General features: G+C 36.4%; 1 protein-coding gene across 1 annotated transcript in view; it reads left to right on the top strand.

The window, feature by feature from the left end:
• The window catches only part of SLC30A7 (solute carrier family 30 member 7), a 103518-nt gene that overhangs the window by 33277 nt on the left and 53639 nt on the right, over positions 1–16602 (top strand). The window contains exon 6 of the mRNA XM_037826527.1: positions 14152–14295. Coding sequence (XP_037682455.1) covers positions 14152–14295 — 144 coding nt within the window. The remainder of the gene's footprint in view (positions 1–14151; positions 14296–16602) is intronic.

Here is a 16602-nt window from a genome sequence, read left to right as displayed (position 1 = left end):
TTTCCAGAGTTATGCTGTCCTGTACAGTAGCCACTAGTCACATATGGCTATTTGAATTAAATCCAGTTCCCCAATTGTACCAGCGATAGTTCACGTGCTCGGTAGTCATGTGGGGCCACCATATTTGATAGCACAGTTATAGAACATTTCTGTCATCACAGAAGGTTCTTTAAATTGCAGTGTGCTAGAGTATAAGAATCGCTAGAACATAGGTTGTATACTTTTTTAGTTTCAACAGACACTTGCAAATTGCCCAGTCATTCATGCTTACATCTAGCACATTTATTGTTGGTCCTACTAATTTCCTCCTATCCATATCAATACCTTAATATTACAGATTTAAAACAGTTTTCTAAAAGTCTCATTTTGTCTTGTGAATTCTCTGATTAGTATTGAGGTTGAATATCTTTCTGTAAGATTTTGGGCCATCCAGTTTTTATTCTTCTTTGAATTACCTATTTATATTTATTGCCTGCTTTTCTATTTTCTTATTTTTAATCCATTTGTAATGGTTCTCTCTATATTTTGTATACTACTCCTTTGTTAATGCATTGCAAATATCTTTTCTAGTCTATGGCTTGTCTTTTAACATTTACATAGGGGCTTGTAATTTGGATATGGTCTAGTTTTTTATCTTAAACTTTATCTGGTATGTTTTTTACTTTGTTTAAGAAGGAATTTCCTGTCCAAGGTCATAAACATATCCTCTTATATTTTAATACTTTTCAAATTTTGGTTTGGTGGTTTTTTTCCTCACACATTTTGGTCCTTTATCTATATGGAATTTATTTTTGCAATGGAGTGAGATAGGACTTAGTTTTTTTTTGCCTTCAATATGAATAAGCAGTTTTCTGAGGACCATTGATTAATTTGTCCTTTACCCCATGGAACTAAAATACCATTTTTCCATATATTAAATTTCCTTATATATTGGGTATTGGGTCTGTTTATGTATGACTATTCCATTATCACACTGGAATGATTTTTTTTATTGAAATTTTTCACATACCATACAATTATCCAAAGATCCAAAGTGTACAATCAGTTGTCCCTGGTACCATCATATAGCTGTGCATCCATCAACACAATTTTTTTTTTTCAATTTTTAGAACATTTTCATTACTCCAGAAAAGAAATAAAGACAAAAAAAGGAAACTCAAATCCTTCTATACCCCTAACCACCCCCCTCCATTATTGACTCATAGTGTTGGTATAGTACATTTGTTTCTGTTGATGAAAGAACATTAAAATACTAGTAACTGTAGTATACAGTTTGCAATAGGTATATTTTTCTTCCCTATATGCCCCTCTATTATTAACTTCTAGTTATAGTATCATACATTTGTTCTGGTTCATGAAAGAGATTTATAATATTTGTGTAGTTAATCACATTCATTGCCCACCACAAGATTCACTGTTTTATGCATTCCCATCTTTTAACCTTTATCTTTTCTTCTAGTAACATACATGACTCTGAGCTTCCCCTTTCTACCACATTCATGTACCATTCAGCACTGTTATTCTTACAATATGCTGCTGTCATCTGTGTCCATTTCCAAACTTAAGTTCAACCTAGTTGAACATTCTTCTCATAATAAGCAACCACTCCCCATTCTTTAGCCTTGTTCTTTATCCTGGTAACTTATATTTCATGTCTCTGAGTTTGCCTATTATAATTAGTTTGTTATCAGTGAGACCCTGCAATATTTGTCCTTAATGTGTCTGACTTACTTTACTCAATATAGTGCCTTCAGGGTTTCTTCATCAACCCGTTTTTTTTTTAAGACGGTTTTGTTCACACACCATACATCTCGTCCTAAGTAAACAATTGGTGGTTCCCTGTATAGTCATGTATTTATGTATTCACCACCATCAACACTATCTATAAAAGGACATCTTCATTTCTTCCACAAAGAAAGAGGAAGGGTCAAAGAAGGTAGAGAGGCAAAAGAAAAGAAAAAGAAAAAAAAAAAAAAACAAACCAAAACATGGCAGCTAGGAAGCAATAAAAGGAAAGATAGCATTAAACTAAAGTAGAATAGAGAGTCAGACAACATCACCAATGCCAAGAGTCCCATACCCATACCCCTCCCTTCTGTCCCCCTCTGATACGCATTTAGCTTTGGTATATTGCATTTGTTACATTAAAGGAAGCATAATACCATGTTTCTGTTAATTATAGTCTCTAGTTTGCATTGATTGTATTTTCCCCAATACCTCCCTATTTTTAACACCTTGCAAGGTTGACATTCATTTGTTCTCCCTCATGAATATTTGTACATTTTATCACAATTGTTAAGCACTCTAGGTTTCACTGAGTTATACAGTCCCAGTCTTTATCTTTCTTCTTTCCTTCTTGTGTCCTACATCCTCCTAACCTTCCTCTTTGAACCATACTCACAGTCATGTTTGTTCAGTGTACTTACATTGCTGCGCTACTGTCATCCTAAATTGTGTTCTGAACTTCTCACTCCTGTCTTTTCCTGTCTGTGTGTGATGCTCCCTTTAGTATTTCCTGTGGAGCAGGTATCTTGTTCACAAACTCTCTCATTGTCTGTTTGTCAGAGAATATTTTAAGCTCTCTCTCACATTTGAAGGACAGTTTTGCCGGATATAGGATTCTTGACTGGCAGTTTTTCTCTTTCAGTATCTTAAATATATCATGCCACTTCCTTCTTGTCTCCATGGTTTCTGCTGAGAAATCTGTACATAGTCTTATCAAGCTTCCTTTGTATGTGATGGATCACTTTTCTCTTGCTGCTTTTAGGATTCTCTCTTTGTCTTTGACATTTGATAATCTGATTATTAAATGTCTTGGCTTAGATCTATTCAGATCTGTTCTGTTTGGGGTATGCTGTGCTTCTTGGATCTGTAATTTTATGTCTTTCATAAGACATGGGAAGATTTCATTGATTATTTCCTCTATTATTGCTTCTGCCCCTTTTCCCTTCTCTTCTTGTTCTGGGACATCTATGACATGTACATTCATGTGCTTCATGCTGTCATTCAGTTCCCTGAGATGTTGCTTGTATTTTTCCATTCTTTTCCCTATCTGTTCTTTTGTGTGTAGGATTTCAGATATCTTGTTCTCCAGTTCCTGAGTGTTTTCTTCTGCGTCTTGAGATCTGCTGTTATATGCCTCCATTGTGTCTTTCATCTTGTGTTGTGCCATTCATTTTCATAGATTCTGCCAGTTTTTCTTTTTGAACTTTTGATTTCTACCTTATGTATGCCTACTGTTTTCATTATATGCTGCATCTCTTTTGCCATATCTTCCCTAACTTTTTGAATTGATTTAGCATTAGTTGTTTCAATTCCAGTATTTCAGTTCAAGTCTAAGTTTGTTCCTTTGACTGGGCCATAATTTCATTTCTGTTAGTGTAGGTTGTAGTTTTCTGTTGTCTAGGCATCTGGTTTCCTTGGTTACCCTAATCAGGTTTTCCCAGAACAGAATGGGCTCAGGTCCCAGAAGGGAGCAGTATTCAGTATCACGTTTCCCTGAGGGTGTGTCTTCGAATACTGACACATCTTGTAAGGCCTCGAGCCGCTGTGCTTTTTCCTAACCTGCCCAGCAAGTGTCTCCTGTCAACCTGCAGCTCCTGACTGGTGTAAGGAGGTGTGGCCCACTTAGTTTCTGCTTTGGCTGTTTTCCCCCAGGTTCTGGGTTCTCGTTCTGAATGGAAGGTGGGTAGTAGAGCTGGGCACTACCTCCTTCCTCTTAAGGAAGATAGACCCCCCTAGGGAGTTATCATCTGCATTTAAATAGGGTCTTTGTCTCTCTGGCTCTGCTGTCTCCACCCTTGTCTGGGTCAGAGGGCTTGGAACTGAAAATGGCTGAGGCTTTCTCCACTGAGTTGCTCATGTTGAGAGAGAGAGAAGAAGGGACAGAAATCCCCCTTTCTGGGCCAGTCCATGGCCTCCAGTTTCACCTGTCTGCCAGGGATAGCACTGGTCCTATGGCTCCCCCTCCCAGGACAGAGAAGTCCCCTGACTCTTGAAGGTCAGTTGTCACTGAAAGCCTCTGGATGCTTGTTGGGAATTTGTAGCTTGCATTGAGTAGTCCACATTTGCCAATTAAAACCCCAGTTGGAGGTGGACTGAGGGATATTCATTTGTTCAGAGAGTGCTGCTCTCTATCACAGCATGGCTCTGCAGTTCGGGCTGCCGCTGCGGGAGGGAGCTCCCGGATTGGGTCCACAGTTTGTACTCACAGACTCCGCACTGCGATCCTGGGCATTCCGCCCAATCCAGGTTGGTGCACGATGTGTGGACAGTCACAGTTGTCCCCCAGCAGTTATTCCAGATCATTTACTAGTTGTTCCTGGTGGTTTATTAGTTGCTCCAGCAGGACTAATTAACTTCCACTCCTCTCTATGCCACCATCCTTGGTTGTTTTTTTTTTTTTTTTTTTAATTCATTTTTATTAAGATATGTGCACATACAATACAGTCATTCAAAATATACAAACAATTGTTCACAACCATCATATAGTTGGGCATTCATCACCCCAATCTACTTTTTGAACAGCTTTCCTGTATCAGAAAAAGTGAAAAAAAGAATGAGAAATAAAAGTAAAAAAGAACACCCAAATCATCACCCCCACCCTATTTTTCATTTAGTTTTCTTTTCCACCATTTTTCTACTCATCCATCCATACACTGAATAAAAGGAGTGCAATCCACAAGGCTTTCACAATCACGCTTTCACCCCTTGTAAGGTGTATTGCTATACAATCATCTTCAAGAGTCAAAGTTATTTCACTGCACTAAACCCTAAAAAGGGTTACCTATGTAGTGTATAAGATTGCCCACCAGAGTGACTTCTTGATTCCATGTGGAATCTTTCAGCCGTGGAGACTTTGTTTCGTTTCATTTTGCATCCCTCTTTTGGTCAAGAAGATGTTCTCAATCCCGCAATGTCGGGAGTCATATCCCATGTTCCCAGGGAGGCTTACACTCCTGGGAGTCAGATCCTATGTAGGAGGGAGGGCAGTGAGTTCAGCTGCCAAGTTGGCTTAGCTAGAGAGAGAGGGCCACATCTGAGCAACAAAGAGGCACTCAGAGGGAGACTCTTAGGCACAATTATAAGCAGGTTTAGCCTCTTCTTTTCAGTAATGAGCCTCATGAGGGCAAGTTCCCTGATAGAGGGCTCGGCACATCAAACCATCAGTCCTCAATGTTTGTGAGAATATCAGCAACAATCCAGGTGAGGAAGCCCAATACCTCCGCATTTTCCCCTGGCTCCTCAAGGGGGCCCTGCATATATATTCTTATTCTCTGCCCAAATTACTTTGGGATGTGCCGCTATTTTACAGTAAGCTATGCAGATCTACTAGGTCTCACTATCTGTTAAAAGTTCCATGTAATTATGGTATTTGAAAAAACTGTATGAGTTGAGTTGTTTAGAAAATATTATCTCTTGCACCAACTAACCATCTCTTCCCTTGGTCCCACATGGAATTTGAGGTTTTAAAACACAGTCAGTATTGTCCTTTACCCTTTGGCCCAGTTTGTCCTAGTCCTAATGACATCTGCTTCATTCATCTGTCTAGTTGAAGTCTGTACTCTTTCAACTTTTTTAACAGTTGCTCTATGTGCTAATGCTGACATTCATATCTGCCAAGTTCTGGCTCTGAGTTTCAGGTGTAAAACAGACACCCAATGTTCTAGAGACCCATCAGGTTATACACAAAGGGATCAGCATCTCAGAGTTTGGAGACAGCCATTACAATTCAGGAATAGATTTGACTGCTGTAAGAACTTACAATCTAAGGACCATTACAATAATTGTTCCCATGTTAGGCTGTGCTCTGAGATTCAATTCTGAGTTTACACATTGTAGTTAGTCCATATTGGTGAAGCATTATAGTGTTTGCCTTTGTTTCTGGCATAGTTCACTCAAAATGCTGTCTACAGGTTCCATTCACCTTGTGGCGTGTCTCACAGCTTCACTTGTTCTCGTAGTTGCTCAATATTCCATTGTATGCACACACAAGAGATCACCATTCTGTTCCTCAGTTAATGTACTCTTAGGCCACCTCCACCCATTGCAAATCATGCATACTCTTTCCATAAACACCAGTGTGCAAATGTCCATTCATGTCCTTGCTCTCAGGTACTCCAAGTAAATGCGGCCTAATGAGGTTGCAGGACCTTATGGCACCTACATACTTAGCTTCGTGTAGAACCACTGCACTGTCCTCCAGAAAGCCTATACCATTCTACCACCTAACCGACAGTAAATACATACATCTTGCTCTCCATGTTTTGTCCAGCACTTTTATCCCTGTTTATATTTTTCCATATGATTTTATAGAGCTATATTCACAAACCATATAATTATCCACAATGTACCATCGGTTATTCATGGTATCATCATACAGTTTTGCATTATCTCCCCATTCAGCACTTGAACATGTTGATTACTACAAAAAATAAGTTTTTTTTTAACGAATAATAAAAAGATAATAAAAAGAAAATAAAATATTATACAATACAATATAATAGTAGCTACACCAATAGCAAGAATCCCATATCTCTCCCTTACATGCCCCTCTCATACACATTTAGCTTTGGTATATTGCCTTTGTTACATTTAATGGAAGCACATTACAGTGTGACTGTTAACCATAGACTCCAGTTTGCTTTGATTATTTTTCCCCAATACCATCCCCTTTCCAACACTCTGCATGGTTGACATTCTTTGTTTTCCCACATGCAAGAACAGTTTTATATTTGTACATTTAGTCACAATCCTTGACCACTCCAGTGTTTGCTGAGTTAAACAATCCCAGTCTTTATCTTCTGTCTTTACCTCAGGTGTCATTCATGCCCCTAGCCCACCTCTTTCAGCTTACTCTAGACCTCTAACTTAGATTCTGTTTAGTTGATCACAGTTTTTCACCTCTTGTTTTTCTGTTTCTTGCCCTGCCTCTATGTAATCTTTTTGTGTGGGCATCTCCTCAGATGTGGTCAACCCCAGTCAGGTTTTTCCAGTCCAGAGAGGCCCAGGTCTCAGGAGGAGGGTGTGGAGTTCCCTTGAGAATGAGACCCTCCTGTGAGGCCTTTAGACTCTGTGCTTCTCCTGTGCTGTCCAGCAGGTGGCGTTTGCTAGCCCGCAGCTCCCCCACCATTGTGAGGAGGTGCAGTGCCTTTTGTTCTCCTGGTGACCCTGACCCTGTCAGGGGCATGGCTCACTGAAGCTGGTTTCTGAATTCCAGCCCCTGGCATCTGAGTTCCCCAAAGGAGGGCTTTCTTGGGGAAGTTATGGTCTTTAGTAAGTTTTCTCCCCCACTAGACTTATTGCTTTCTCTTAGAGCTATCTTAGCTCTGCTCTTGCCTGGGCCCAAATTGCAAGTCTTTGAGGCTTTCTGTAATGGGCTCCTTAGAACAGTTATTTAAAAAAACAGATAAAAAAAGATTAAAAAAAAAAAAAGACAATAGAAAAAGAAGGGTCCAGTATAGACTATTTAAAGACAGGCCCTTAATTCCATCCTTGCAGTTCTGATGGGCTATTGAAATGCAAAAAGACAAGGCAATTGAGTAGCAAACATGAAACCAGAAAAACCAGCTTTTCATTGAAGGGTCCTGGTTTCCCCCGTTTGCAAATGTGTCAGGTTCTATTTGAACCTAGTCCTTCTCCATATTATGTTCACCCCCAACTCCAAAAGTCTGTTTTTGTTTTTGTTTTTCCTGCTATTTTTGCTAGCCCCATCTCTTCTCTGCCAGGCTGACTGCTCCCAGATTCTCCAGTGTCTGGTCTCAGATTATCTATGGTTGGAGTTTTTGTTCAGCAGTCTGAGTTTGTTAATCATTGCTGCAACTGCAGTTCTCCCTCCTCGTTCCCAGCACCAACAGCCCCTCCTCCCTCGGGATACTAGCACAAAACAGTGCCTGTCAGGAAGGGGCAAGGGCCTCCTGGCCATGAGAACTTACAGATTTCACTGATCTCAGCTCGTACACTCACTGGAGACAGTTGTGTGCCATGTGTCCAAACTCATATTTCTCTATGGCGTCTGTTCCACACAGTTCCTGGCTATCAGCAGCTGCCGCAGAGAAGTAACTGAAAGACACAGCTCAGCGTTCCACCATCTTGTCCCTCCCCCACTGATTTTTTAATTGAGTTATTTGTCTTCCTTTTGAGTTGAAAGAGTTATATATATATTTTAGATACACGTCTCTTATCAGATATATGACTGCAAATCTTTTCTCCCATTCTCTGGGCTGCCTTTTCATTTTATTGATGGTGTTCTTTGACATACAGTAAGTTTTAAATTTTTATGAAGTTCAGTTTTTGTAGCTTTGCTTTTGTTGCTTGTGCTTTGTTGTTGTATCTAAGAAACCATTGCCAAACCCAAGGTCATGAATGTTTATGCCTAGATTTTTTTCTAAGGTTTTATAGTTTTACCTCCTATATTTAGGTCTGTGATCCATTTTGAATTTATTTTTGTATATGGTGTGAGGTAAGGGTCCAAAATCTTTCTCTTGAATATAAATATCCTGGTGGGTCAGAAATGTTTTATGAAAAGATTATTTTTCCCCATTGAATTGTCTTGGTACCACTGTCAAATGATAGTGACCATATTATGAGGGTTTTTTTTCTGAACCCTTAATTCTGTTCCATTGATCCACATGTATGTCCTTATGTCAGTACCACACTGTTTTGCTTAATGGAGCTTTGTTGTAAATTTTGAAATCAGTAAGTGTGAGTCCTCCAACTTTGTTCTTCTTTTTCAAGATGTTTTAGCTATTCTGGTTTCCTTGTATTTTCATATGAACTTTAGGATTGGGTTAGAGTTTCTCCAAAGATTTCAGCTGGGATTTTGATGGGAATTGCATCGAATCTGAAGATCAATTTGGGGGTATTACAGTCTTGACCGTGTTAAGTCTTCTGAATCATTAATCCCAATTATTTAGTTTTTTAATTTCTTTCGACAATATTTTATAGTTTTCAGAGTATACATCTTACATTTCTTTTGTAAAATTTATTCCTAGGCATTTTGTTCTTTTGGCTGCAATTATAAGTGGGATTGTATTCTTAATTTCATTTTTGGATTGTTCATTGCTGGTGTATAGAAATGCAGCTTATTTTTGAATTACTCATATCCTGCCACGTTTCTCCATTAAGTATTTGAACTGTGAGTTTTCATAAATATCTATTATTGGGTTGAGGAAGTTCTCTTCTATTCCTAGTTGCTGGGTGTTTTTATCCTGAAAGGGTACTAGATTTTTTTAAAAGGCTTTGTTCTGTATCTGTTGAGATGATCATGTGGTTTTTATGCTTTGTTCTATTAAAATGGTATATACATTATTTTGGAGAGTTAAAGCAACCTGGCATTCTTGAAATAAATCTGACCTGGTCATGATGTATAATCCTTTTAATGTATTGCTAGGTTCAGTTTGTTAGTATTTTGTTAAAATATTCATATCTATATACATATGGGATATTGGTCTGTAGTTTTCTTTTGATGTTTTTGCTTGGTTTTGGCCTTTACAGTGAGTTGGGAAGTGCTCCTTCTCTCTCTCTCTCTCTTGAATTTCTGAAGTACTGACATTTATTTTTCTTTAAATGTCTGGTAGGATTTACCAGGGAAGTCACGTGGGCTTGGCTTTTCTTTGTTTGAAGTTTTAAAATTAAAATTTCTCTTTGCTTGTTATAGATATATTTGGATTTTCTATTTCTTCTGGAGACAGTTTTGGTAGTTTGTGTGTTTCTAGGAATTTGTCCGTTTCATCTAAGTTATCTAATTTGTTAGCATATAGTTGTTTATTGTATTTCCTTATAATCCCTTTTTTTTTAAGTTCCATAGTGATGTCCCCTCTTTTATTCCTTATTTTAGTATTTTGTGTCTTCTCAATTTTTTTCATGTTTGGTCTAGGTAAAGGTTTGTCAATTTCCTTAATCTTATCAAAGAGCCAACTTTTGGTTTCATTGTTTTTTTCAGCTATTTTTCTATTCTTTTTCTTTTTTTAATTTCTGATCTAATATTTTATTATTTCTTCCTTCTGCTTGCTTTGTATTTAATTTGCTCTTCTTTTTCTAATTTATAAGGTGGAATGTTAGATTTATTTATGAGGGCTTTCTTCTTAATGTAGGCATATACAGCTGTAAATATCTCTGTAAGCATCACTGTAACTAACCCATAAATTTTGTTATATTGTGTTTTTGTTTTCATTAATCACAGAGCATTTTATAATTTCCCTTATAATTTCCTCTTTGACATGTTGGTTTTTTAGGAGCATATTATTTAATATCCACATATTTGTGAATTCCCCCAATTTTCTTCTGTTGATTTCTAGTTTAATTCCATTGTGGTCAAAAGATGTAGTCTTTATAATTTTAATGTTTTTTCAATTTATTTAGGTTTGTTTAATGGCCTACCATTTGGTTCTATCCTGGAGAATGTTTCATGTGCGCTTGATAAGAATATGTATTCTATTGTTGGGTGGAGTGTTCTGTAGGTGACTTTTAGGTCTGGTTGGTTTATAGTGTTGTGTAAGTCTTCTCTTCCTTATTGATTTTCTGCTTAGTTTTTCTATCCATTAATGAAAGTGGGTTATTGAAGTCTCCAGCTATCATTGTTGAATTGTTTATTTTTCTATTGAATTTTGTTTGATTTTACTTCATGTATTTTGGAACTTTATTGTTAGTACGTATATTTTTATGATCATTACATTACAAGATACTCTTCATTGTCTCTCAAAATAATTTTTGTCTGAAATCTATTTTGTCTGATATTGGTATGGCCACTTCAGCTTTTTTTTTTTTCTTTTTTTTAAACTGGTTTGTCTGGTATGTTTTTTTCCCTCCTTTCACTTTCAACCTGTTTGTCTTTGACTCTAAAATGTGTCTCTTGTAAACAGAATATAGTTTGATAATTTTTTTATGTACTCTGACATTCTCTGCTTTTAGATTGGTATTTTAAAACCATTCATATTTAGAGTAATTACCAGTCAGATAAAATTTATGTGTGCTATTTTAATAATTGTTTAAAAAATATTTTCTGTCATTTTTGTTCCTCTATTTCTGGCTTTATTTTAAATAATAGATATTTTCTAGTGTTCATTTTTAATTCTCTTATTGTGTCTTTCTCTGTATGTATTTTTTGAGTTATTTTCTTAATGGTTGCCCTGGGGATTTCAGGTAGCATCTTAAAGCAAATTTTTTCAGAGTAATAGTAACTTAAATTCAATAGTATATAAAAACTCCTCGCTATGCCTCTGTTCCTTCCACACTCCTCTTTAATATTATTGTCTAACCAGTTATATCTCTATATGTTAGAAGGCCGTCAACACAGTTTTATAATTATTGCTTAATGTAGTTGTGTTTTAAAACAGATAGGAGAAGAAAATAAAAAGATGTTATAAATAAAAATGTTTATACTCCCATCCATAATACCTCCTTTACTAATCAGTACTCTGTTATTTTGGATGAATTTGTGTTGTCTAGTGTTCTTTCCTTTCAGCCTAAAAGACTTCTCTTTAATAATTCTTTCAGGGCAGGATTTGTTTATCTCCAAATTACTTAATTTCCACCTGTTCTTTTAAAGATGAGCTTAGTTGGATATAGAATTCTTCGTTAACAGTATTTTTCTTTCAACACTTTGAAGATGTTATCCTACTGTCTTCTGACCTCCATGGTTTCTGTTGAGAAGTTGGCCGTTCATCTTATTGAGGTTCCCTTGTACATAAGTTGTTTTTCTTTTGCTGCTTTCAAGATTTTCTCTTTGTGTTTGACTTTCATCAGTTTGACTATAATGTGTCTATGTATGGCTTTGAGTTTATTCTATTCAGAGTTCATTGAGCTTTCTGAAAGTGTCGATCCATATTTTTCATCAAATTTGAGTTTTCTGCAATTATTATTTCAAAATTTTTTTCTGCCTCTTTTTCTTTCTTTTCTCCTTTTGGGACTCCTGTTACACTTATGTTGTTATGCTTCATTTTTCTGTAGGTCTTTGAGGCTCTGATCATTTTTCTTCATTTTCTTTTCTTTCTACTCCTCAGTCTAGATAATAGCTATCGACCCATCTTCAAGTTTGCTGTTATTGCAGCTCAAATACTGTTACTAAGCCTCTTTAGTAAATTTTTATTTCAGTTGTTATACTCTTCAATTCCCAGAATTTCTGTATGGTTCTTTTTTTAATATACTTTCTATTACTTTATTGATATTGTCTATTTGGGAAGTCGTTGTCATAATTTCTATTCATTCTGTCAACATGGTTTCCTTTAGTTCTTTGAACATACCTATAATAGCTGATTTAAAGTCTTTGCCTAATAAGTCCAAAATCTGGGCCCTCTCAGGGACATTTTCTGTTGGTGGCTTTTTTTACCTGTTTATGTGGCCTATTCTCCTGTTTTTTTGCAAGTCTTGTAATTTTTGTTAAAAACAACACTTTAGACAATGTACTGTAACAACTATGGAATCAAATTACTCCCCTCCCCTCCTGGCCCCAGGGTTTGTCGTTGCTGATGCTTTTGTTTGTTTTAGTTGTTGTTTTGCTTTTTTGCATTGTAACTTTCCTGGATGAATTCACCAGACCTTCTATTCCCTGTAGTGTATGGCCATTGAGTTCTCTGCTTGCATTTTTTAAGTTATTTCTATTTTTAACCTGGCTTCCTTGGGTCAGTATGGTTTAGTGGTCAGTCGTTGATTACTCAGATGATTTCTTTAAATGCCTTGCCTGTGTGTCTTTCACCCTTTGCCAAGGCTCTCTGTGTGAGAAAGCACACCTGAAAGCTAAGCAGTTTACAAGACTGCCTTGCTTTCACTTCTGCTTGTCCTGGGCCTCCAGGTCAGCAGGAGATGAATGCTTGATGATTTCTCTTTACCCACATCTTTTCCTGAGCACACAGCTTTTTAGATCCATAAGAATATGTTGGAGGTTTTCAAAGTTGCCAGTAGTTATCTAGTTCTCAAGGATTTCCTTTGAAATTCCTGGTTAGACTCTTATTTGCTCAAACTGAAATCCTAGCTTTGGACAGCTGAGATATTCTAGGAATTTGCTCTTGTTTTGGTAATGCCCCTCTCCCTTTAAGGTCTCCCAGCTCCACAAGTTGAGCCGAACTCTGAGTCTTATTGCCACCACCCTTTGGGAACAGAGATTTTCCAGGGAACTGCAAGTTTGGACAAAATATTGACTGTGCTCTGGAGATGGTGCTTTTACTGATTCTCCAAAGATCAGATTTCTTTGTTGACTGCAATACTGCTGGTTTTTGGCAACTTCATCCCTGATCTGGAGATGGAGTGGAAATGGAGCCTCATGTTAAAATGTCACAGACCCCTACTGTCTTACTGAGGTTAGTAGTTTCACTTGGATAGATGATTTTCAGTTTGTTCTGTGGCTTTGGGTAATTGTCAGAGCTCTGAAATGGATAATTTTTAGTTGTTTTAGGGGGAGAGCTAGTTCACCAGTCCTCACTCTACCATTCCAGAGGTTGATCTTGCCATATTCATGATTTATTTTTCATATAATACAGTGCTGGATTTGATTTACTGGTATTTAGAATTTTTAGGAAGTGTTTCTAAGTGATAGTTTTGAATTGGATAACATCCAGTTCTTCTCTGTGCTTTGGAATAGCTTGTATAAGATGGGCCTTGTTTGTTTCTTGATGACTAAGTGGTTTTTAGTTCTTCTGTGGAGAGAGGATTGCCAATTATTTTGTTCTTGGCTTTTGCTAAGGTTTCTGCTTTAATGTAATTTTACTGATTTTTGCCTTTACCAAATACAGCAGCTTCCCTGCCTCCGCCTCAATGTGACCATATTCCAACATCTTGTTTATCTTTGTTAGTGTGTGTGATAGTAACTTCGCAAAGTTTTTGCCAGGATTTTTGCCTGTGTTCTTAACTCCTTTATCCCCAGTGCCTGGAATGTTGAATGAATGATAACATTATCTAATGACATCAGTATTTCTGTGTACTTTGATTTTATTTTAATCTCCATAAGGTCCATCACTTCCTTCAATATTTTCATTTCCTTACTGTACTCTGTACTAGGAACTTAGTATTATTTAATGAATGAATAACACTTAATACAAGTGTTTATTGAATTGAATTTGGTTTTAGAGCTGTCTCTTTTTACCTATACCTGTATTATTGTAACCATTTATATAATATGCTTTTATATATCTACCATTCTAATACCTTATATTCTAGGTCACGGACACAGTCATTCCCTCTTTAATGGTGCTCTGGATCTGTCACATAGCCATGGAGATCATTGCCACAGTCATGAAATGAAACATAGCACTGGACATAGCCATGATCATGCTCATGGACATGGACACTTTCACGCTCATGGTGAGTATAGCCTAAAGACTTTCAAAGTGGATTGTCTCTGGAACAGAAATTATATAGATTATTTTCCTAGTTGAAGTAGTCTTTAAAAGGATATTACAATCAACTATCTTTTTAATGAATCAATTGAATGGCTCCCAGAGCCAGTTCATTTTTATTTTATCATGAAATTAATTCTTTATGGTGCCATGGATGTAGCTTTTTTCCAGTAAGCCATATCATAGTAAAATGTCAGTATTTTAAATGAGTGTAAGTGAATGAGGAATAATTGAATTTTAGCAAATGAAATCATGATTTTTTTTAGTATAATTAGGCCTATTGTGCTAGATAGTCTTATAAAAATACAATGGGGGTTTTAATTTTCACATTTTTATTGTAATTTTTTATGATTTTTGCCTGATATTTCCCTCCATCTTCCCTTAGAAATCTTTATATGCTTACTTCTATAGCTTTTGGGTGCTAAATTATCAGGTATTTATCAATTTAAATAAATAATATTTTATTTTAGAATTGTATTTTAAATAGTCTGTGCAGGAAATTTCAGAGTATAGGTTACAAGACGGAAGCTGCTTAGGTGACAGAATTCTATTAATCATTATATTGATTATATGATTAATTATTGTCTGTTCTTGCCACAATCATAGACAGAATCCTAAAACTTTAGATTTGGAAATATGAAAGCAGCCTTGGAGACTGAATATTCTAGGCCCCTAATTTTTCAGTCTCTGAAATTTTTGTAACTTATATACTGGAATGCTTTAAAAACTTGTTTTTCAAGACTTGTTTGCTCATATGTATCCCAAAATAATTTTAAAAAGCTGTATATTCTCTCACACATTTTAAGATGATTTCTAAAAAAGTTTTGTTATTCATTTAAAAAGCTACAGAGAGTATAATTTCTGACACATTTGTGGATAATGATATTTTAGAATGAAACTTTTCCATTATTCTACTGAATATATTCAGTGGACTCTAAATACTGTAGTGATTTGACACCCACTTTCACCCATTTTAAAAACATACAGACAGCTATAAATTTTTCATCATCCTATTTTTTCCATTCTATTTCCTTTCCAGAATTTTATAATAATGGGTATATTTTTGTTAAATCTTTAAATGATGACATGTTATACTTTTTGACAGTAAAATATTTATATATTAAAGTTTTTATTTCCTGTGACCATAAGACTAAGCATTTAAGCATTTCTTCTTGATGAAGTTATTGCCATTATTACTAGTACAGAGTTAATTAAAATAATTATATTTCAAATTTTGATATAATTGTTAACCATAAAAAAGCAGCATTTTATTTGAAACACGTATCTTAATGAGATGGTGTTCTAGTTTGCTAATGCTGCAGAATGCAAAACACCAGAGATGGATTGGCTTTTATAAAAAGGGGGTTTATTTGGCTACACAGTTACAGTCTTAAGGCCATAAAGTGTCCAAGGTAACGCATCAGTAATCGGGTACCTTCACTGGAGGATGGCCAATGGCGTCTGGAAAACCTCTGTTAGCTGGGAAGGCACGTGGCTGGCGTCTGCTCCAAAGTTCTGGTTTCAAAATGACTTTCTCCCAGGACGTTTCTCTCTAGCAAGCTTGCTCCTCTTCAAAACGTCACTCACAGCTGCACTGAGTTCCTTCTCTTTGAGTCAGCTCATTTATATGGCTCCACTGATCCAGGCCCACCCTGAATGGGTGGGGCCATGCCTCCATGGGAATATCTCATCAGAGTCATCACCCACAGCTGGGTGGGGCACATTCCAAGCAAATCTAATCAGCACCAAAATGTCTGCCCCACAAGACTACATCAAAGATAATGGTGTTTGGGGGACACAATACATTCAAACTGGCACAGATGGTTAGAGCTCTTTTGTTTTTCTAAATTAGTTTATGGATTAGTTATACTTATTAGCATGAAACATAGTTGAGGATCACTTCTATTCCTGTTTTCCATCCTTATAAATGTAAGTACTGAGAAATCTTAAGTAGGAATGATTTTATAGCAATTTTAGTCAATTCTTCGAACACCTTCAGAATTATATTCTAAGAATTACATAACCTGTCATCAAAAATTATTTTAATAATAGTTCCATTAGCTGATTCCAATATTTTATTAAAAGCAAAGAATTGGAAACCACTTGACTTACAAAAGGATTTGCTAACCATCTATTAGAGTTATTACTTTCCTCACATTGCCACCAGTATTTGCAGTTGACCCCTTTTTTGTTGCTTCAGAATTTTTTTACACCCTAGCCAATGCACTTTAGTAAGATTCTAGATAGATGAAAGGTAGTCTTTTTTAGGTTA

Source organism: Choloepus didactylus, chromosome 2 (genome assembly GCF_015220235.1).
Source record: "Choloepus didactylus isolate mChoDid1 chromosome 2, mChoDid1.pri, whole genome shotgun sequence".
NCBI lineage: Eukaryota > Metazoa > Chordata > Mammalia > Pilosa > Megalonychidae > Choloepus > Choloepus didactylus.
This window is presented reverse-complemented; position numbering and strand designations above follow the sequence as displayed.